Source organism: Aphelocoma coerulescens, chromosome 8 (genome assembly GCF_041296385.1).
Source record: "Aphelocoma coerulescens isolate FSJ_1873_10779 chromosome 8, UR_Acoe_1.0, whole genome shotgun sequence".
Taxonomy (NCBI): domain Eukaryota; kingdom Metazoa; phylum Chordata; class Aves; order Passeriformes; family Corvidae; genus Aphelocoma; species Aphelocoma coerulescens.
The window spans coordinates 27750223-27769467 of record NC_091022.1 but is presented as its reverse complement, the minus strand read 5'-3'; the positions used below and the strand labels follow the sequence as shown (position 1 = coordinate 27769467).

The 19245-nt window shown below is 44.4% G+C and overlaps 4 protein-coding genes across 8 annotated transcripts in view; 3 read left to right on the top strand and 1 right to left on the bottom strand.

Moving 5' to 3' along the window:
• The first annotated feature begins 696 nt into the window (after positions 1–696).
• On the top strand, positions 697–2590 carry MAGOH (mago homolog, exon junction complex subunit). Its single transcript, XM_069023445.1, has 5 exons — positions 697–843; positions 950–1008; positions 1204–1314; positions 1610–1692; positions 2306–2590. The coding sequence occupies exons 1-5, from the start codon at positions 756–758 to the stop codon at positions 2403–2405; spliced, it is 441 nt and encodes a 146-aa protein (XP_068879546.1). The 5' UTR covers positions 697–755; the 3' UTR covers positions 2406–2590.
• Positions 2591–3171: 581 nt separating this feature from the next.
• CZIB (CXXC motif containing zinc binding protein) lies at positions 3172–9290 on the top strand. 3 transcript variants are annotated; one of them, XM_069023441.1, is made up of 8 exons: positions 3258–3392; positions 3527–3610; positions 3695–3751; positions 4507–4588; positions 5053–5084; positions 5516–5593; positions 8336–8401; positions 9152–9290. In XM_069023441.1, the coding sequence occupies exons 1-8, from the start codon at positions 3387–3389 to the stop codon at positions 9227–9229; spliced, it is 483 nt and encodes a 160-aa protein (XP_068879542.1). In that variant the 5' UTR covers positions 3258–3386; the 3' UTR covers positions 9230–9290. The 3 variants fall into 3 exon arrangements, with proteins under 3 accessions (XP_068879544.1, XP_068879545.1, XP_068879542.1); XM_069023443.1 differs by lacking the exon at positions 8336–8401 and having other exon boundaries at positions 3172–3392; XM_069023444.1 differs by lacking the exon at positions 3527–3610 and having other exon boundaries at positions 3238–3392.
• Positions 9291–10712: 1422 nt separating this feature from the next.
• On the bottom strand, positions 10713–16704 carry CPT2 (carnitine palmitoyltransferase 2). Its single transcript, XM_069023440.1, has 5 exons — positions 16555–16704; positions 15675–15755; positions 15460–15566; positions 12572–13876; positions 10713–11698 (listed from the first exon to the last, which is right to left on the bottom strand). The coding sequence occupies exons 1-5, from the start codon at positions 16674–16676 to the stop codon at positions 11367–11369; spliced, it is 1947 nt and encodes a 648-aa protein (XP_068879541.1). The 5' UTR covers positions 16677–16704; the 3' UTR covers positions 10713–11366.
• Positions 16705–17606: 902 nt separating this feature from the next.
• Positions 17607–19245, top strand: part of SLC1A7 (solute carrier family 1 member 7) — a 50689-nt gene continuing 49050 nt past the window's right edge. For all 3 annotated transcript variants that reach the window (XM_069023439.1, XM_069023438.1, XM_069023437.1), the window contains exon 1: positions 17607–18800. In XM_069023439.1, coding sequence (XP_068879540.1) covers positions 18660–18800 — 141 coding nt within the window. In that variant the 5' untranslated portion in view covers positions 17607–18659. The remainder of the gene's footprint in view (positions 18801–19245) is intronic.

The following is a 19245-nucleotide window of genomic DNA, read 5'->3' as shown; positions in this document are numbered from 1 at the left end:
TGAGGGATCTCGACACACCAATCCCAGTGAGGCACCAAACTGCTTCAGAAGACAGAAACTTGTAGTTCTTCTCATTCTGCTTAGAAGCATAACTGCACAGTGGGGAAATAAAAACGCTTCTGGGATTAGTTTAGCTGGTAGAGTACAGGGCTGATAATAATAAGGTCGTGGGTTCAATCCTTGCGTGGGCCATGTAATGATAATGTAAATTTGATGATTCTGGTGGGTCCCTTCTGACTTGGAAGGGGTGCAATATAACAAGGTGTGTAACAAATTCTTGCAGTAACACTGAATGCAACCATCAGGACTCAAAACAAATGGCCACCAACTCTTCATCCCTCGTTCATCAGTATGTCTAAATATCACAAGAAGGCTATTATTAGTAACTAGTGAATAACTGTTCCCCCACGGGGTCCGCCGAGGGCCCGATATTCTGCCCTGGGGCAGCGGAGGTGTGGCGATCCCTCACCTTGACACCGTCTCGTGTCGCTACGGGATCGGCCCGGTTGTCTTTAGACCGTGTCACGGCTGGATTGCGGCTCTTTCCCGGCTGGACTGCGGCTCCTTCCCGGCTGGATGCTGGCTCTGTGCCGGTGGGGTCCCACTGAGGGAGCGGGACCGAGCTCCCCCCTCAGACAGGCCCTTCCCACCGCCGCCCGCCAGAGGGCGGCCGCGCGCGCCGCCGCTCCGTGCGCGCCAGGAAGGCGCGCGTCAGGCCCACGCGCTGACGTTTGTATGCCGGGTGTGGCGTGGCCATGGCGAGTGACTTTTACCTGCGGTACTACGTGGGGCACAAGGGGAAGTTCGGACACGAGTTCCTCGAGTTCGAGTTCCGGCCCGACGGTGAGAGCGGGGCAGGGGGCCGGGGAGGTGGGCCGCCTTCCCGGAGTGGGGGGTGCCGGGCCGCGGATAGCCCCAGCGTGGTTTAATGCCCGGCCTTTCCCCACAGGGAAGCTGCGCTACGCCAACAACAGCAACTACAAGAACGATGTGATGATCCGAAAGGAGGTGAGGGCAGCGCCGCGGGCTGCGAGTCAGGAAAAGAGCGCACAGCGCGGCTGAGGGCGTTTGTGCCAGCAGAAGGGACCGCTGGGCAAGGCCGCGAGCGAAAGGGACCGCTGGGTAGCGCTCGGGGTTGCATTTCCTTGCTGGGATGTTCTGGGCAGGCTTTTATTTATTTCTCTTTCGGAATGTTGTGTCCAGGCTTACGTGCACAAGAGTGTGATGGAGGAGCTGAAGAGAATAATCGACGACAGTGAAATCACAAAAGAAGATGATGCTCTGTGGCCTCCTCCTGACAGAGTGGGCCGACAGGTGGGTGCACAATGTCTCTTCTAATTGTTCTTTAATTTTCATGTGTTGGCTCCTTGGAAGCGTAACCAAACTTTTCGTTCAAGCCGGTATTGTTTCCAGCCAAAAGGGAAACTGCTTTAACACTTGAGTAAGTACCTCAGTGGCAGTGTAGTTGTGGGAGCTAATACGATCCACAGACCTGCTGCATTCAATATCTTTGTTACAGAAATTTGTAATAAAAAACCATCACAGCACTGAAGTATTTCTGTAACTGGTACCATGAAGCAGTGAGTTCCAATAACCTTTTATTTTTCAGGAGCTCGAGATAGTAATTGGTGACGAGCACATCTCCTTTACCACGTCAAAAATCGGTTCCCTCATTGATGTAAATCAGTCCAAGTACGTACTCTGCTTTTTATGCTGCCCTTGTTTCTATTTGCCAGTCTGTATTAGGACTTCCTGATTACTGGGTACCTGCATTTTATATTGTTTCAAAGCACGAATCAGCTCCTGGGGGCACCAGTGCTCTGTGTTGCAGCACAGTGTGCCAAATGCCTGTAACTGTGGCGTTACAGGCTGCGTTTTCACTCACTGAGAGGAGACCTTGCTGTAGGAACCCTGTTAGACACATAGAGGGTCCAAGCTGCCATTGGCCTGTTTGTATCAATTTCTTTGGGAGAATCAAGATACTTGTATTTCACCTAAACTGAAAAGACTGACTGCCATGTTTTTGTTGTTGGGTTTTTTTTAATCCTAAGTGCTGTTGATACTTGCTTTCATTATAAAAATGCGTATTTTGTAAAGACTTACTTTAAATGTTCACAGTTGGAGTACAGAATATTTAATCTATCAGTGTAGAATGAAACAAATCTGTAATATCTAAGATGACATCTAAAAAGTCCCCATATAGGTTTTTTTGGGTTTTTTAATACATTAGTTCTGTAACCTGTTCTCTGAGAGCATCAGTCTTAAACTTTTCCCCTCCCTTTCTTCATTCTCTTGTGCACTGCAGAGATCCAGAAGGCTTGAGAGTGTTTTACTACCTGGTCCAGGACCTTAAGTGTCTTGTCTTCAGTCTTATTGGACTCCACTTCAAGATTAAGCCAATATAAATCAGACAAACTGAAGTTTGTATTGCAGTGTCAGCAGTGGGGGTGGGAAGGGAGGATCCTGTTCCAGTTCCTTACTGTTTCTGAAATTTTTGTGTATTTTAGATTATTTTTTTTTAATTGTTGTTTTTGTTGTTACAGACTTAATGACTCAATAAAAGGGTGAGATTTGCGTTTTTAATTTTTAAGCTGTGGTGAGACTTCTAACACTTCTTTTATAATGGTGCCTTCAGACTGTGGCACTTCTCTTGTATCAGACACACGCTGTACTTGTCTATGCAAGCAGAAAAAGGAATGAAGCCTGGCTCTGTGAAATGAAACTTGTGCCAGCTGCCAAGATAAACTTCTGTTACTATCCTGAGTTGGGTATTCTGTTGGCCAGACAAGCACAACATCTGACTGCACAGGATAACTGGTTATAGCAGACACACATCACCTTCATCCCAGCCCGGGCTTACCCGCTTGCCTCCAGAGCAGAGACAAACAACAGGCCACTCAGGAGCCACCCAGGATCTTCACTGATCGTCCCGCCTAGCTTCAGAGAAGCTGAAAAGAAACCTAAATGTATTTCGTTTAGTTCTAGTCTAGCAGATCTGCTGTGCAGCATTAGTTAAAAGACTTCGAGGGGTCCCCCACAGGCCCTGAGGGTGGCCCCCATGGCAGTGCTGCCAAACCGTGCCTTTGCTTTCTCTTAACCCGTCTGTGTTGTCTAAGAAGCCGCTGCGATTAAAAAAAAAAAAAAAAAAAACGTGGTTAATTGACGTTTAATACTGAAAACCCCAGTGCCTCCCGCTTTCCCTCCCCTCCCCACAGGCACCTTTGCCTTTCCCGCGCGGCGGGGCCTGGCGGCCGCCATCTTGGCTGAGGGCAGACGCGGCTTCGCGCCGGCTCAGCCGGGCAGGGAGCGCGGGGCCGCCATCTTGACTGAGGGCACGGCCGCGGCGGGGCGCGGAGAACAGGGAATTCCACGGAATCCACACGGCCATGGGGGTAGGTGGGAGTCTTGGCCGGAGCCCCGCGGGCCATGAGGGCAGGCGGGAGCCTTGGCCGGAGCCCCGCGGGCCGTAGGGGTGGGGGGAGCCGGGCCGGCCGGGGCTGACGCCGCTGCGCCTCTTGCCTTGCAGAGGATCGGGCTGCAGCTCCGCGCCACGCTGGAGAACATCACCCGGCTGCGGGCCGAGGGCCAGGACTTCCGATGGTACCTCAAGGTGCGGGGCCGCGGGGCCGGGGCCGGGAGCGGCGCATATCCCTGATTATTGACAGCTTTCAACCTTCCGATTTGTGTTCTCCAGCTGAAATGTGGGAACTGCGGTGAAGTCTCGGAGAAGTGGCAGTACCTGCGGCTGATGGTGCGTGTGCCCCTTGTAACCTGCCTCTGAGCGAAAATGAGAACACAAACTTGCCTCTTACACACGTATCCGCATCAGGGATGTGACAACTTGCCCTCTAGATGAAATCGTTTTTCAATAGCTACATTCATTTAGAAAATTGTCATGTTCCATATTAAAATAAATATTTGGAGACTGTTAATTGAAATATGCCATTTGAATGGTGACCCTTGGTAACAAAGTATTTACATCTACTTTTAAAAAACACCTTGCTGTAAAGATTTAATTTCAAATGAAATTTTGAAAGGGTATCAGAATAAGGTTGTGGCTGCAGCATATTCTCTGATGCTGATGGAATCCTTTTGGAGAAGGTTAGGTAAATCAAGATGGGTTAAGCTTGCTAAATCAGCATTTGGAAGCTGAAAAGTGGGATAAAATTTGTCAGGGATACTTGTCTGGTCTTAGCAATAATCATCCCTTTTTGTTGCATACAGCTGAATGGTTAAGAATGTATTTTGAGGAATTAGTAGAGCATGCCTATATGGATAAGACATAAATATCCATCATTCCCTATTTAAAGTCTAGAACAGAATAATTCTTTGATAATCACAGCTTGTTGCATTACTAATCTCTGTAGTTATAAAAAAAGCTGCCTTGTTGCAGTTGCAGTATTTTTAAAAAGTTAAAGATCATTGTAAAAACCACCTTACCCTTGCAGAGGTTTCCAGTGGCTCAGCTGAAGTGGTTAAAAATGTCTCTCTTGTCATGGATTTTAGGACAGTGCTCCCCTGAAAGGCGGCCGAGGAAGCGCCACTATGGTGCAGAAGTGCAAGCTGTGCTCCAGGGAGAACTCCATCGGTACGTCCTTGGACATTCCATTTTACAGTTTATCCTTTAGTCCCCGTTTTTGCTTGACACCATTTGTAAAGAGCTTTCACCAGGGATTTCTTCTTCCCTTGTAATACGCTGGTGCTTGAGTTCCCAACACGCACATTCTGGGCATCACGTTCATGGAGACAGCAAAGCCTCCTGGTGAGTCCAGGCTTCTGCATGAACAAAACCCATCTGTATTGTTACTTTACAAAAGTGTGCAAATCCTTTTGGCATTGGTAGGGAAAAATGGTGCAGTGTAAACTTCTCAGGAGAAGGGAGAAAAATTGAATTCTACCTTTTGAAGTCCAGCTGCAGGAAGTGCTTGCTGACTTTGTCTCTTTTGCTTTGTATAAGGAAATTGCTTTGAAAGAAGATCCTGATGCTTGGTTTGTGCTGAATACAACTGAACACAGTGCCACTCACTTGTATACTTTTTTTTTTTGTTTTAGATATTTTAAGTCAGACAATCAAGCCTTACAATGTAAGTTTGTTTCCTCTTCTATGTAACAAGTGAAAGATAAGTAGGCATTAACACTATTTTGAGTTTTTGCTCTATCATCCTTCTTCAAGAACACAAAAAGCTGGTCCTGTCCCCAGACAGAAATTTTCTTGTAGACTCCTGCACAGTCTCAAGTGTAGAATAATCTGATACATTTCATAAGACAACACAGAACTGTATCACTCAAATTAGAGGTGATTATATAATGCCCCTCTTGGTTTCCTTTTGAAGGCTTCCTCATGGCAGATTAAGAAATTCTAGTTAGTGACCACTCATGAAATGAGCCATAGGATTTTGGTGTCACTTGGGGCATCAGAGATGACAGTGCTGCCTTTCAAGCAATCCATTTCTAGACTAATGCTTGTCACTGCCTCTATTAGATGGAAACTAATGGTTTTCTGACTCAATTACAGGCTGAAGACAGCGAGAAGTTCAAAACAATTGTGGAGTTTGAATGCCGAGGTCTGGAACCAGTTGACTTTCAACCACAGGTGAGTTCTTATTTGTGATTAGTTTCTGTTTTTTAAAAGTTCTTCCTCTAGAGTAACAAAATACACACTATTTGAAATGGTTCTGGAACATCATAGACCTTCCCAGATTCCCATCCTTCCACAGTTCCTTTATTTACTTCATTTGACTCAAAAAACAAACCAAACCAAAAGCCTGCAGTCAGCTAACACGAACAACTGGTATTCTCTGTGCCAGTAAATCCAAACTAAGCACACCTTGGAGTTGTACTCAAACTGCCTCACAGGTGACTCAGCACTGCTCATCTGAATTCATCTGAGAGGTCTTCACTGCTCAGGTTATTGCAAAAGAGTCTTTCCCAAAGGGGAATTGTGGGAGAGCAGCATTAGATGGTACCACTTTGCTCCTTTACATTACAGAGTACATCAAAGGCTCAGGTTATGAACACACTTCAGTGTGTGTCCTCTCAAAAACAATCTAATTTTCTTTGGGATTGACATTATCAGAGCCACAGGAAATGAACACTGGCATTTTTCCATTTGCATCTTAACCAGACAAAGCCTGAAGATGACTGGCAGTTACAGGCTGGTGCAAAGCACACCTCAAGGTTCAGAGTTTAAGGATTCTTCAGGGCCAGTCTGCAGTGACTCATCTCTTGTGCATGGTCATGCTCTATGCCACTTAACTCCCTGCTATATTTAACCTATTATTCCAGTCGGATTAGGTGTAAATAGACTGACAAATATAAACCTATCTTATCCTTCTCTCAGACTGTGATGCTGTGCTAAAAAACAGCCCAAAAAAGTCGACCCCACAGCGAATTTGATATAAATAGAATCCCCACTGCAGTCTGCTGGGGGAGTTCTTTATTTATTTAAGTGAAGTCCATCTTTTTGATGAATGGTTATTCCATTATTCCAAAATGGTTATTAGTTTATTCCTGCTTGAAAGCTTTGCAGCCAGACCTAGGAACTTGCACTTCAAGAAAAATCTATGGGAAGATTACAAAATGTAGGAGATGTTTATAGCTCTGCATTCTAGTGTCAATTTTATCTACAGAACAAAGACTTCACAGCTATAACAAGTTTTAATTTAATGTTCTGAGTTTGGTGCACTTGACTGGAGAGTACTTGAATCCCTGGAGAGGTATTTCAGTGAATTTTTGGATGCCTAAGTCAGTAAATGAAAATTTTCTGATGTTTAAGTGACTTCCGCAGGTCCACAAAATTTTGTCAACTGCTTTGTAGTTGGCACGATCCAAGCCAGCCTGGCTTTTGCACGACCTTAGATCTCACTTTTGATAGCACTAAATATGGCATGTGGCCATGGAATCACTGTATTTTCTCTGTATTTTTTGGTGGACATAATACAACCACACCCAGAGTCAATTTAAAGTGGCTTCATGTTTGTATGTCTTATTTAAATTATAGCAGTTATCAAAAAAAACCCAACCACCACGAAACATTTGAGTGCGAAAGAGGAGAAAGTATCCTTTGTTTCTCTGATATAAACCCTCTTTTTAGACCTAGTGCAGAAGTTTGTAATTGCAGTCACATGGCTGGTGAATAGCTGCAGGTGGCAAAAGCAGGGCTTCTTTCATTTTTCTGGTGTTTGTTCTATACGCAGCTCTGCAGTTTTGACCCACGATGCTCATCTTCCTCTCCAGCCCAGCAGTTCCCTTGATGTGGGCTTCTGACAGTTACAGAAAGGCCACTGTGTCCTGCAGATCCCTCTACTGTTGTTAGATTTATTAGATCTGCCACACTCTGTGGTTTAACTCCCAAGTACTTAACTGCCATTCAAATCCCAAAATATTTTAAAGTCACGTTACTTTGCACATTCTCACAGCTAAATGTCTGACTAGCACTAGTAGGGATTTCTTTATCAAAAATGGAAGTGTAGATCCCTTGCAGAAAACTAGGAAGAAGCTACCCTTGATTTTTAGCCATTGGAGGAGTAATGTAATGCTGCTCCCTTCCTGCATGCTAGGGAAGGAATCCCATGCTAGGCTGGGATTTTTAAATGTGCTTTTAAAACTAGTAAATCTTACTGTACACCTTGGTACCTGTGAACCCTGAACTGAGAGAGCTGTTCCTATAGAAGATAAACCAGAACACCTTCCTAGGGCTGTCCTTTCTGCACTCTTCAGAAATAGCAACAGTGATGGCAGTGAAGAACTCTCCCCTGTGAAATGCTTGTTTGGGGATACTAAGCTGTTCACTCAGCCAGCTCATCCTCCTTACACATAAAGCTTGCTTGTCACTTGTGTACCTAAATCCAATACAAGCTGCTCCTTCTCTAGAGTGTCTTGGATTCTGACAATATTCAAGCCAAAACTATTTACACTTTCCTCCACATTCTCTGATTACTTTCCTTGCAGTGTATTATGAAACTATTATGCCTGTATGGGTCCTGAACACAAAGCTGTTAGTAGTAATTGGATGTTGCTACATAAACTTAGAAACTAAGGTTTAACATTACTTAGAATAGTTGGAAATACTTTTTTTTGCTAAGAAAAATAGAGGAGCAGTGTTCCCTCATTTTACTCTGCTTGCTTGGATTGAATTTTCCCAATTCACAAGTAGGGTCACAACCTTCTACTGACCCTAACCAGGAAAGAGCTTGCCCATTCTTTCTACCTAATTTAAAAGAAATACAATACATTTTTGTGCTGAGCTACTTTCTTTACATATGTTTCAATGATCATATTTATTATTTTCTCAGTACAACATAATTTTAAAAACTTTCTGCAAATGTGTTTGCAGGCAGGGTTTGCTGCTGAAGGTGCAGAATCTGGCACACCTTTCAATGACATAAACCTGTTAGAAAAGGTATGTTGTCTTAGTTTCACTAGTAAAACTAATTAGCTAGCTTGCTTTCCCCATGTCACTGGTCCAAAATACACATCCTAGACTGGTTTTGCTCTTCCTGTAGCCACAGCTGGAGAGAGAAACTGAATCAGCTGTGAACAAGCAGCATTACTAACAGTGTCATTTTAGAAGTAGGTATTTGTTAACTTAGGAGCTGACAAAGGTTTAAGTCACTCAAGAATTCCAGAGAGCAAGAACCTGGAATACTAAATGGCTGGGGTTATTAAAGTGGTGAGTTGATTTTTCTAGGAAGATCCCTGCCCATTGTCCTGTGCACAGAGATTAAAAAGTAATATAGACACTGTCCTTTAAAGCTCAGGATAATGGCACCAGCATTGCAAATCTTCCTTGGCTGTGAGCAGGAATCTCAAGGTCAAATCTGTTCCCTGGTATCCTACTTGGCAGAGATCTGCTTGTCTGCTTACCCACCTGACTAGGGTATTGTAAATGATAGATAATCCTTTCACCTGCCATGGCTGCTGTCCACTACAGGCTGGGGACTACATAAGAAAATAAACCCCAAAATATACATATATAAACACTGAGACTGAAGCTCATTTAATTTCAGGTTAGTGCTCTTGCTACTCTCACCTGTTAAAATTTAACTTTCTACAGATATCTAAGACCCAAATTTTGAGTAACATTTAGTTCCAGTTTGAATTCTAGTCTGTGTGCTCTGTGACTAACACTGTGAAATCTTATTTCCTACAGGACTGGAACGACTATGATGAAAAAACAAAGGAATCTGTTGGAATATATGAAGTTACCCATAAATTTGTAAAATGCTGAAGTTCATACCCCTAATAAATTATGACATGCTTACTGATGGAGCTGTAAAACATCAGATGCACAGTTTCTTTGGAGTTACTTTTTTACATGGCTGCACTTCAGAAATGGCAACCTAAGTTCTCAGAATCACAGCATCATTAGGGTTGGAAAAGATCTCCAAGATCAAGTTCAACCTTTGACCGACATCACTGAGTTGTACTTTCTGTCCCCTGCATGCCCTAATAAAATATTTTCCTTGGAGCACTTGCAGATGGCCACAGTACAAACTGAAAATAGAACAAAATGACTGAACTGTGCCATTTCCTTAATGCTGTGGGGTTTTGGAATATAAATAGTTGTGGTGGACTGTAACTTAGCTAATGGATACAGTAACTACTTAGACAACTTACAACCTTAAAGGTTTTAATAGTCTGTTACCAGGAAGTAGCCACATTTGATTCTCAAACACAGCAAATAAAGTCTTCCCACTCACCACTGCTATCATGAGGAAATGGCTACAAGCATTAGTAAAGGCACTGTGTTCACTGTTCAAGGGAATAGGTACACCTCTAGCAGCTTTCTGTCACTTCAGGTAAAGAGTGAGGTGAGCTTACTGAGAACTCTTACTGAGCTTGACTGCTGTTGACATTTACACAGTTACAATCCTCTGAAAAGCAAGTTATCTTTCACAGAATGTCATTAAGTAAACCTCATTTTTAGTTAAAGACAGACTTTGTACTCCTTGATGAGTGCACTCACAATCTTGCCAGCTGTTCTCATGTTAAAAAACAAGAAAAAACACAACAAAAAAACCCCACCAAAAAAAAACCAAAAAGGAAAAAACCCCAATCATAAAACCTTTAGTGAATTTTACTCAGACTTTTGGTGTGATTATTGTTTCCTGATGTATTATTTCCTGCATCTTCCCAAATTATCACCTTCCTTTCTTTGTTTAAATGAGCAAGAACAATTATGCTAAGTTTTAAAGTAAGTTTTAAAGTACAGCTTTTCAGCTGAAAACTAGAACAACACATTACAGGAGCAAAGCCTTCATACTTCCAGGATAGGGTATTGCTTACACTTACTGTGCTAAATTAAAAAGACCTTGGGAGAACCTGGAAGCTGAGATACCCAAAGGAAGAGCAAAGGGAAGTAGGTTTCTGAGCCTCTGAACCTGATCTGTCCCATCCAACCAATGTGCTCAGACTTTTCTGTTCTGCTGATGTGTTTGGTTGTCCAAGCCAGTGGGACATCAGCTGCATTACTTGTACACAGATCACAGAAGCAAACACCACTGTGCAATTCAGCTCCACAGAAAGACTCATACTCCCAGAAGAAAAAGAGTGGAAATCAAGAGGCTTTAAAAGGCAGGAATTCAAGTTCTACATACCAGACAGAGCTCAAAATACTTGCAGCAGTTTTCTTTCCAACCTTTGTAAGAAACATGATCTATTGATAGAGGGTCTACCCATGCTGTATGATTTAGATATGGCAATAAAAGAACTTTATGGTTATTAGTAGACAGCTTTATTAAAATACAGTCTTTTCCAGTCAATTTAACAACCCAGTTGGTGATTGCAGGTTACTTAAAGCCCCCCACTTCATTTTTTGTGTCTCTAAAAGCTGTTATAGTGGAAAGGCTTCAAGCAGTTGAGGCACAATCAGTTCTGATATAAATTCAAGTTTAAAGAGCTAAGTGTGACGACTTAGTAAGAAAGCTTACTGCAAGAGTGCAAATGGAACCACTCTTCCATGTTTAAAATTATTGCATGTATTTTTTTTAAAATCAAACAGTTCAAGAGTGGCATCACAGTACTGTAGTCCGCCTGAACACTCATGGAACACAGGTGTTCCAAGTTCATTAACTCAGTAAAAATGCTTTTTATTTTAGATTATGTGTTTCAAGAACACATGGATCTGTTACTTAATTTGACATAGTGAATGTTTGTATTTCCTGAAATACGTTCAAGGTCTGTAACTGATTTCTTTAAAACAGATAGAAATTTCCTAGTGAATCTAACAGTATTCAAGTTCAATGAAAATACATGAAGTCAATTTAGCGGGGCAGTTTCAGCCATGCTGAACACTGATTAGTATGTCAATTAGACATAATCTGCATTCTGTTCTGCAACTGTGAAGTGTTCCAATGTCTTTATGTCTAACTACCAATTTTCTTCCCCTTTAAAACATTAAAGATATCTTCTAGTGACTTGTGTATACACTGAAGGAATTCTTTACCATTCCTAGCTGGGTAAGAGGAAACATTACAACCTATCCAGTCGTCATGTACCTGATACCCTACTCCAAAGCCATCAGCCACCACGGGGCCAAACCCTCCTAACTGCACAGCTGGGCTCACCAAGGTGCTGGTAGAAATGATGTTGTGATTAAGGCGAGCATAGGCTTGGTCTTGATAGAAATCCGGCAGTGGCAGCCCCTTGGATAAGGCTAAATAGCGCAGGCTGAAGAGATGCCGGTCAAACCCCTGGCCTGGAGAAATAAAATAACAGCTATGAGAGGGATGGCTGACTTCTGTGGGAAGCAAACTCACCTCGGTCACAAAAGAGGTCTACAGAACTGGGGTTTATTTTTGTATTGGTAGGAAATATTTTTCAGACTTTTCATGCCCATATCCTAGGGAAACAGGGCCTGCTTGTTTTACGGCAAGCCTCACCCAGGATCAGGAGAGTACACAAAGGTGCAGTGTTAACAGACAATTTTAATAATACATTATATTCTTTGATTAACTATTTATCTGAACATAGCCAAGTTATTTAATGCAGAAAAAGGTTTTCCTAAAATTTATGAATCTAAAGAGGAAGAGCATCTTGCACCAACAAAAGGAGGCAAATTTTAGACTCTATGGGATAATATTCAACAGTCAATTTTACTGCTGTCAATTTTAATGCTTCTGGGAAGGACAGTTCAAAAGAAAGCATTTAGAAAAATGCCAGTAGAACAGCCAAAAAATGAGTTTGATTTGGAACTTGTTAAAGCCTTTATTCCCTGCAGAGATAAGACAGTACCTCCTCAGACTTAAAGCCAAAGTTCTTGGTTGCCCTGAGGAGTTCAACATGCACTAAGTATATGAAATCCTCAAACAGTGCAACTGCTCTAAGGACAAAAACTAAAGTATAAAAAATTCTCAACACATGAAAGGTGCTGTGGGAAGCAAAGACGCATTCCTCTCCATCAAGGAATGAGTGTTAGAGAATGCACTTTAAACTGCAGCCTTCTGCTATTTTTTTGTCAAGTTTACATTAGACCTTCATCAGCATTAAATTATTTAGTTGCAAATATTTACAGCAACCTTAATAGACATTTTAGTGCAAAGGCAGGAGTGTTTGATGAATCGCTACTTACCCATAGCAGCCTCTTTCGTCAAACGGCCATGGTACTTGGAGCACTCCACTATCAACTTCTGCAGCTCTTCTGTGCTGTGTTTGGAGAGTTCCTTGACAAAGGCTTCTGAGCATTTCTTTGTATGGACAGTGGCAGGACGTATGGTTTCTGTACGGCCGTGTTTGAAAGCTGCAGTGCTGCAAGACTCGTACGTAGCAACAGTCTGGTCGTACTGGCGAAGGAAAGCCATCTGGAAGGCCAGCTGAGCCACAGCATCTGGGCTCACCTTCTTCTGCTTTAGAAGCTCCTTGCCCCCTTCTTGGAACTGAATTAGGTTAAGAGAAAGTGATTCTACAGTGGCATCAAACTTCTGTTTGGCTTTGGTAATCCCTGCTTTTAAGGCATCATTCAGCTTAAAGTCAAGTTTCTGCACTGCTCTGGAAGAGTCAACTGAAGCAGGCTGGGACTGGGGGCTGATGGCTGGTGTGGTGGTGCTATCTTTAAAAACCTCATTCTGGAACCTGAGCACAGCCACACCATCTCCCCAGGAATGTTCAAAATTAACTCCTGCAGTGCCATCCTTAGTTATGATAAGATTAAAGGATTTGTCATACCAGCGGTTTGCAGCATCTCCATGCAACATAGTGTGGGACACGTGCACAAAGTCTTTAACAGGAAAATCATCTAAACTTAAACAAAACATGGCAGAGTCTACTTTTTGAAGAGCTTCTTCATTGCCGTTTTCCAGTAGATTCTTCCTCAGCAATGCCCATGTATCTCGGTTTTCACTGGAGAGGTAGCCAAGAGGGAAGGCCGGGGCCGGACTGTTGTCACTAAGGATGTATTTCAAGTGTGCTTGTATTTCTGAAGGTTTCAGCATGTTTCCATCTCTATCAATAACATCAAACACGTAAAAATTTCCATTTCTCAACACTAGCAAATGTTTTGCCTTTTCATCTGTATAAAGCTCATCTTTGTTGAGCTTAGGAAGCCGTGTAGAATTGAAAAGCCTGAAGTACTGGGACATATCTAGAGGGTAAGCATTGACCATGTAGGCACCAAACCAAGAAATTGAAGAAGGCACAAACCGGATAATTTTTTTAAAGATCTCAGTGTCACTTTTTTCTGGATTGAGGTGAAAAACCTCTGGTTCAAGGTAACCAGCCCTGAAGGTCTTCATAAAACGTATGGCAGAAACAGTCATGTTCGTAGCTCGTATGAGCTGATCGTTGTATTCCGGTTTCGGATCAGGATTAAAAGACATAAATGCATTAAAATTCAAAACAACAGGCTCACGTGCTTTTAGATACATGTCAAACCAGGGACCTGAAAATTGAGAGTTGAGAAAGAAATCGGAACATAAAAGCAGCTTCCTGAGTCAGACCAGAGGGTCGTGTAATCCAACAGTGATCATGAATGAGCACACACCAAAGTGCCTTTTAATAAGACAAACATATGCAGTAATTCACCCAAGGCTTCTCCCAACCCCCATTATGAAGAAGGATACTGCTGGCTAATCATAAAAATACTGGGTTTGGAATATTCCATATCATGGGTGTCCATGTCATTAGCAACAAGGGCCAACCTCCCTGTTTTCTAAATGGCTCAATGATAAACCTTAACTCCCAGGACATACAGTGCAGCTCTCCAGCTTTATATTTTGGTGCACGCCTCACATTTGGAGTGGTTCATGCCTTTACCTACTCTTGAACTATTAATTTCTGCAATTCTCTGTCACTGAGTGCATCTCACTGAGATTAAACCTTCTACCTGGACAGTAAGAAGGGCAACGTGTAGTTCCAGGAACTAAGTTACAATTTAATTACAGATTCTCACAGGTGAGTTAGTAACACTCATCTACAGCTTCAAAACCACATCAGTCATCATCATGTAGCCTTTTAACCCCAGACCTGAAAGTCCAGGGTGGAGGCAACTCTACATACTTTCAGAAACCAATTTCAAGTGGAACAGGTCTTTTGTGAGGCCTAAAGAAGAAAAACAACTAAACAAAAAGCAATACAGACACCCCACCATTAATGGACAAAAAACAGCATACTGATTGATGAACAACATAAAGCCACCACTTAAAACCCAAGATGTTGTTCAAAGTGAATGGAAAGTAAAATATAACAAACCAAACAGCAGTTTTTGTGAAATAATGTGGTATTCTCTACAGAATGAGTGGTAGCTAACACTCTAACAGGCAGTCTCAACAGACAGCAAGCATAGAAGTGCATTCACTAGGCAACAGGGAATCTTCTACTTCCATAGGTATTTGACTATTTCCACCTCTGCTGCTGTCTAATACTTTCATGAGCAGACACCTGTACATGGAAGCAATAATAAAGCAGGATAATCAAAAGCCTACATGCATGCTCTCCCTCTCCTGATTTGTTTCTATTTATTCTCATTTTCCTATTTCTGTCACTCCTTTTCTTTGGCTCTCTAAAAGAATATAGTTTTGTACTTTCAAGGGCTTTTAAGTCCCGAGTAATGACCACTTCTGCCTCCCAAACTTAGTTACACTCTGTGACCCCTCCCCTCCCTCAGAGTTTAGTTTTCTTGCTAAATAACATGGAATTATTTGGAAATTATTGCTTTAGTTTCCTTAAGTGAAATGCTAGATAAGCTCCTCTTTAACCTAAACCCTATAAACTCATGAAAAAATACAATTGTTCCAGTATCTATCTACCCAGAATTCTGGTAGAATAGATGAAGTTAGAAAATGAGCATTCTTCTTTCCACCAGCCTCTGAAATTGCTCAAATATAGCCAAAGAGAGTGCTCACAGCAGGTTATTTCAAGTTTCTGGATTTCTTAAAGCCTCAGCCTATTATATTTATGGCATTATGAGCTGTTATGAAGCATGATAATCTACAGACTCATCCTACACCCAGCAGGCCAACATACCTGTGATGTAACTTGTATGTTTGTTCTGATTGTCTCGAGCAACCAGTTGTTCATGCAGCTCTCTTCCAATTCCCTTTTCAAAGGCATGAGCAAGTTCCTCAGTTTTCCTACAGCAACCAAGAAAATAGTCAAAATGCTGTCACAAGTCACCTTTGTTATGTGTAACATTTGGCTTTGAAGCAGAACATGACACTGCAATATGTGTTTGTCCATACCTGAACTGGTCATCATTTAAAAGAGGTTTCTGGGCATTCAGGTATCTCGTAATTGTATCTTCTAGCTTGGGAATTGGCAGTCTGAAGGAAGTGGAACACAGAGATGTACACTTGATGAGCAAGGGCATGACTGAAGCCTGTGTTTCTTACACAGTCATCTCTCTTTGCCTCCTTTCTTTCACATCCTTCCTTATACTATTATATATACTATACATATAGATACATACACACACTATACCATACTATATATACTGTTACACTATATATATGTATTTGGATAATGCTTCTGTATACATATTATCCAAATGCCTGGGAAGTTTCTTGTGGAATAAGAGAAGCGAAGGACTAGATGGGCATCAGCCAGCACATCATAACGTTCTTGGGAAGAAAGGCAGAAAACCAACTTGACAGTCTTGTTACAAAGGTATGGCAGTGATAGGAGCTAATCCCTTACAGGGAACAGAGTGCCATAAACCGCTGCTAGGAGAGGCAATTCTATAGAAGGAATCGTTCGGTTGCCGGCCCCGTTCGGCCTCCCCCTCACAGCTGCGTGCTGGACATCTCTTTCTCACAAATTTCCTATTCGGTATCTTTTGTCAACTTCCTCTGAGCCTAAGTTTTGCTTTCTATAGCACAATCCTGTTACACTCAGGAGGTTATTTTGCCCGCCAGGGGCATGTTCCAGTTGCAGGCTTGTGACCATATCTACACTGTGAAAGCCGAGCCCGTGTCTCTGCAGACAGCGGGAAGCGCGCACAGAGAGAGCCGCGCACCGCGGCGCCCGGGGCGGACATTCCCACTGCCCTCTCCTCACAGCGGACACCCCGGGCCGCCGCCGCCCCCTTCCCGCGTCCCCCCGGAGCGGCGGGCTCCGCCGTACCTGGGCAGGCTCTTCTGGTAGTGCATGGTGGGCACGATGCTGCGGTGCAGGAACTCGGCGGCGCCCGCGCCGCTGTAGCCGCGCCGGCCCGGGGCCGCCCGCAGCAGCTGCCGCGCCGCCATGATGCGCGTCAGGCCCGCGCCGAGCCCGGCCCCGCCCGCCGCTCCTGGGGCCCGCCCGCCCGCCGCCCCTGGGGCCCGCCCGCCGCTCCTGGGGCCCGCCCGCCCGCCGCTCCTGGGGCCCGCCCGCCGCTCCTGGGGCCCGCCCGCCGCTCCTGGGGCCCGCCCGCCGCTCCTGGGGCCCGCCCGCCCGCCGCTCCTGGGGCCCGCCCGCCCGCCGCTCCTGGGGCCCGCCCGCCCGCCGCTCCTGGGGCCCGCCCGCCGCTCCTGGGGCCCGCCCGCCGCTCCTGGGGCCCGCCCGCCCGCCGCTCCTGGGGCCCGCCCGCCGCTCCTGGGGCCCGCCCGCCGCTCCTGGGGCCCGCCCGCCCGCCGCTCCTGGGGCCCGCCCGCCCGCCGCTCCTGGGGCCCGCCCGCCCGCCGCTCCTGGGGCCCGCCCGCCGCTCCTGGGGCCCGCCCGCCGCTCCTGGGGCCCGCCCGCCCGCCGCTCCTGGGGCCCGCCCGCCCGCCGCTCCTGGGGCCCGCCCGCCCGCCGCTCCTGGGGCCCGCCCGCCGCTCCTGGGGCCCGCCCGCCGGCCGCCCCTGGGGCCCGCCCGCCGCTCCTGGGGCCCGCCCGCCGCCGGCGCTGCCCGGGAGAGAACGGGAAACGCCGGGCGGTTTTTGTTGTTCCATTCCAAAAATCGGTTGGATGCGTGCTGCTAAGGTAGCAAAGTTACCAGGGTGTTGGGACGGTTCAACATCATGTGTGTATGTAAATCTTCTTACATACACACTAGTAAAACTTTCTGATTAATTAATAAAATTCTCTGCAATCCTCTTCTTTTTATGTTCAACATACAGACTCCATGTATTTTTTCTTTTACTTTTTCCTTTCTTTTTTTTGTGCATCCGTATGTCCTACCGACTACACAGGATTGAGATCCTGCCCCCAAAAAGAACAGTTTAATCTCTCCCGAGGTTTTTTTTCCACTCATGCATGAGCATGTAACAACAAATAACTTTATCACGGCGTAAAATGTAACAGTGTAAAAACACAACCTTGTTGTACTGTATGGAATATTTTCCATGAAAACATTGAATAGTCTTAGAATATCCCAGAAACTACAGAAATGCTTTTGTAAGAACGCGTGGCATGCAAATGATTATGGTGGTGTATTTTTATCAGACACTCACTAGCATAAAAATCAGCGTTGGGATTGAATGCGAACACAGCAAAGGAAAGGAAAGCAATCCCTGTGGCTTAGTCTGATAATCCTCTGAAAGTAAATTGGCCCTACTCTAATCAACATAGTGGTTGGAAGAAAAGTGAAATCATTTCACTTCCAAGATAATAAATGCCAAATGACAGAAGGTGTCCCTGCGTGTTGCACTCTGTGGCTATTTCCTGTTTGATGCATGTCTCTGATGCTGCTCATTCAGCCTTTTTTTTTTTTTTTTTTTTTTTTGTGGCAATGAAAACAAAAAATCCAAGCCTGCTTTAATTAATGAAGTCCAGTTTCACCTAGCTTGCCCTGCTGTGATAGTCCTGTTCAAAATGTTACCTGCTCTGCCCTTTGGGAAAATTGCTCTGTTCCCTGTTTGAATGCTGACTTGCAGGGTTCCCTTTATAGGTTTGGGTGTCCAGACCCCAAACTGGGGAGGCTGAAGAATGCATCACCTTTCCCCCAGGAGTGTCACTTTGTTTTGAACTAGTCTTGTTTTAGAAATACTACTGCATTCTGTTCTAATTTTCCAGAGCCCCCTAATCTTCTTCCAGGCTCTTAATGATGTAGTTGATAATAGGATTGTTGGTATTAATTTGGAACAATAATGCCAGCTGCTTGCTTGATGGCTATTGGCAGAGGGGTGACCTTGCAGGTCAGCTAAGCAGAACTGGAAGTGCTTTGATCTGATCTATACAGAGCCAGATCTGTGCACCCGAACAAGAGAAGCGAGTGAATTCTCTCCCCATGGGATGCTGATTCTTCTCCAAAGAGCAGGGAGGACAGCATGGCGGTGGCCCTGGATGCAATCCTCGCTCGGATCAAGGATGTTTGTAAAAGGAATGGTTTGCTCATCCTCTCAGTGTTGTCCGTCACCATCGGCTGCCTCCTGGGATTCTTCCTGCGGACGAGGCGACTCTCCCAGCAGGTAAGAGTGGCTCGCAGTGTGTCCCTGCAGAGGAAATGCCAGACTTACATAACAAAAGACGTATGTAACTTGGGGAACTTCAGGGTGCGCTTTTGAAGGTAAAAGTCGTGTGTATGTGTTTGTTAAGATTGTTTGATTTAATCTGTTTGTCAATCTACATTGTTCTTTGGGTCTTTTCACATATTCTCAAACAATAGATTAGCAAAGGGTTCTGGTCTCTCAGACACCTGGCAAGCGTAGCAGGAGCACATTAGAAAGTTGGAGGTATGGATGATAATAATGGACATTTAAGCTACATGAAACATAGCATTTAATATAGGCCTGCAGAAACTGCTAATGAAATAGGATTTTATACTATTTTGGAACACATATAGTTAAAGAAAACACCAGGAATATTTTTCAGCATCAGATGCACAGGGGTGCAGATGTTTACATTACACCAATG

Bases quoted from the DNA above. Each gene is read 5' to 3' on its own strand.
- MAGOH (XM_069023445.1), top strand. From the start codon at position 756: ATGGCGAGTGACTTTTACCTGCGGTACTACGTGGGGCACAAGGGGAAG. The intron at 844-949 runs GTGAGAGCGGGG...CTTTCCCCACAG, and splicing joins GTTCGAGTTCCGGCCCGACG to GGAAGCTGCGCTACGCCAAC. The intron at 1,009-1,203 runs GTGAGGGCAGCG...TGTTGTGTCCAG, and splicing joins ATGTGATGATCCGAAAGGAG to GCTTACGTGCACAAGAGTGT.
- CZIB (XM_069023441.1), top strand. The intron at 3,611-3,694 runs GTGCGGGGCCGC...TGTGTTCTCCAG, and splicing joins ACTTCCGATGGTACCTCAAG to CTGAAATGTGGGAACTGCGG. The intron at 5,594-8,335 runs GTGAGTTCTTAT...ATGTGTTTGCAG, and splicing joins CAGTTGACTTTCAACCACAG to GCAGGGTTTGCTGCTGAAGG.
- CPT2 (XM_069023440.1), bottom strand. From the start codon at position 16,676: ATGGCGGCGCGGCAGCTGCTGCGGGCGGCCCCGGGCCGGCGCGGCTAC. The intron at 15,756-16,554 runs GTACGGCGGAGC...CACTTCCTTCAG, and splicing joins TACCAGAAGAGCCTGCCCAG to ACTGCCAATTCCCAAGCTAG. The intron at 11,699-12,571 runs GTAAGTAGCGAT...TTATTTCTCCAG, and splicing joins GACGAAAGAGGCTGCTATGG to GCCAGGGGTTTGACCGGCAT.